At 63.8% G+C, this 1,139-nt stretch overlaps 1 protein-coding gene across 1 annotated transcript; it reads right to left on the minus strand.

Moving 5' to 3' along the window:
• Window positions 1–530: 530 nt before the first annotated feature.
• On the minus strand, window positions 531–1,139 carry LOC107271398 (the record flags this gene model as incomplete). The annotated part of the gene is given in 1 exon segment (XM_015747356.2): window positions 531–1,139. A coding segment is annotated over 1 exon segment (581 nt), but the record flags the coding sequence as incomplete, so codon positions are not given.

Raw genomic sequence — 1,139 nt, forward strand, 5'->3', positions numbered from 1 at the left:
GCATACCCTTCAGTCTGGCTTCTTGCTCAGCTGTCAGCTCGGATAGGCCCGCACATTCGGCCCCTGCGGGCTCCCCGCCGTCCCGTCCTTCCGCCGAGGCCGACACACCGCAGCCCTCGGCGAGGCGATACGTATGGTCTGCGTAGTTGATTCGTACTCCAAACTCCCGCAGAAAATCCATCCCTAGGATACACTCATGTGTCAGTCCCGTGACTATCCTGAACGGCACTTTTCCGACCACTCCGTCGAAGGTGACTGGCATCCTCAGCGCGAACGTCACCTGGAGGGACTCTCCGTTGGCTACGGTCACCTCCCCGCCCATCAGGCCTTTGGGAAATCCTTTCCATCCTGAAAAAGCCCGTGCCAGCGGTCCTCCGAAGTACGAGCGTGCTGATCCCGTGTCGATTAGGGCCCACAGCCCTCCTCCGTTGAGGATAGCCCTCACGAAATGCCGGGTGTCTTCCCGTTGCACTCGGAGGGGCCCTCGTATGTCCAACTGGAGCACTCCGTGCGGAACTCCCATAGTTCCCGCCACGGTTCTCGAAGGGCCGCATGCTCCTACTGCGCCCTCCGTCTGTCGTTTCCCGCCCCGTCACGGTTACACCGGGTGCAGGATTCCACCCACACTCTCGGGAGTCCACATCTGAAACAAAACCGTCTCCTCGGGGCGGTGCAATCTCCGTGGCGATGCCCGATCTTCCCGCAGTTCCAGCAGGTTAGTCCGGATACCTCTCCACGGTCTTCCCGGGGCCCTGGGGATGGTTGGCCGTCTTGCCGCCCTCTCACGGGTCGGCTCGGCTCCTCCTCCTCCCCCCTTCGCCTCGGTGCGGCGGGAGTAGGGGCCCGGGTCCTTGTGGCCGCCTTCCCGCTTTCCTTCCTGGAATCCCTTCCAGTCGGGTAGGCTGCACTCCTGTTGTCCTCCCGGTCTACGGCAGCGACATCCTTTCTTCCGGAGCCCTTCCGTCCTTCCTCGCTGCGCGAGTATTCCTCCCGGTAGGGCCTCCGCTCTGCTCTTCGTCCTGCGGGAGACGGGGATCGCTCCCTTCGCCCAGCCGACCTCCCTTCCCGCGGCGGCGGCATGCGGCGATCTCGGTCAGGCGATCCCTCCGACCACTCCTCTGACGAGCTGCTTCGTTCCC

The sequence above is a fragment of the Cephus cinctus genome, unplaced genomic scaffold (genome assembly GCF_000341935.2).
Source record: "Cephus cinctus unplaced genomic scaffold, Ccin1 Ccin1_scaffold0942, whole genome shotgun sequence".
Classification (NCBI taxonomy): domain Eukaryota; kingdom Metazoa; phylum Arthropoda; class Insecta; order Hymenoptera; family Cephidae; genus Cephus; species Cephus cinctus.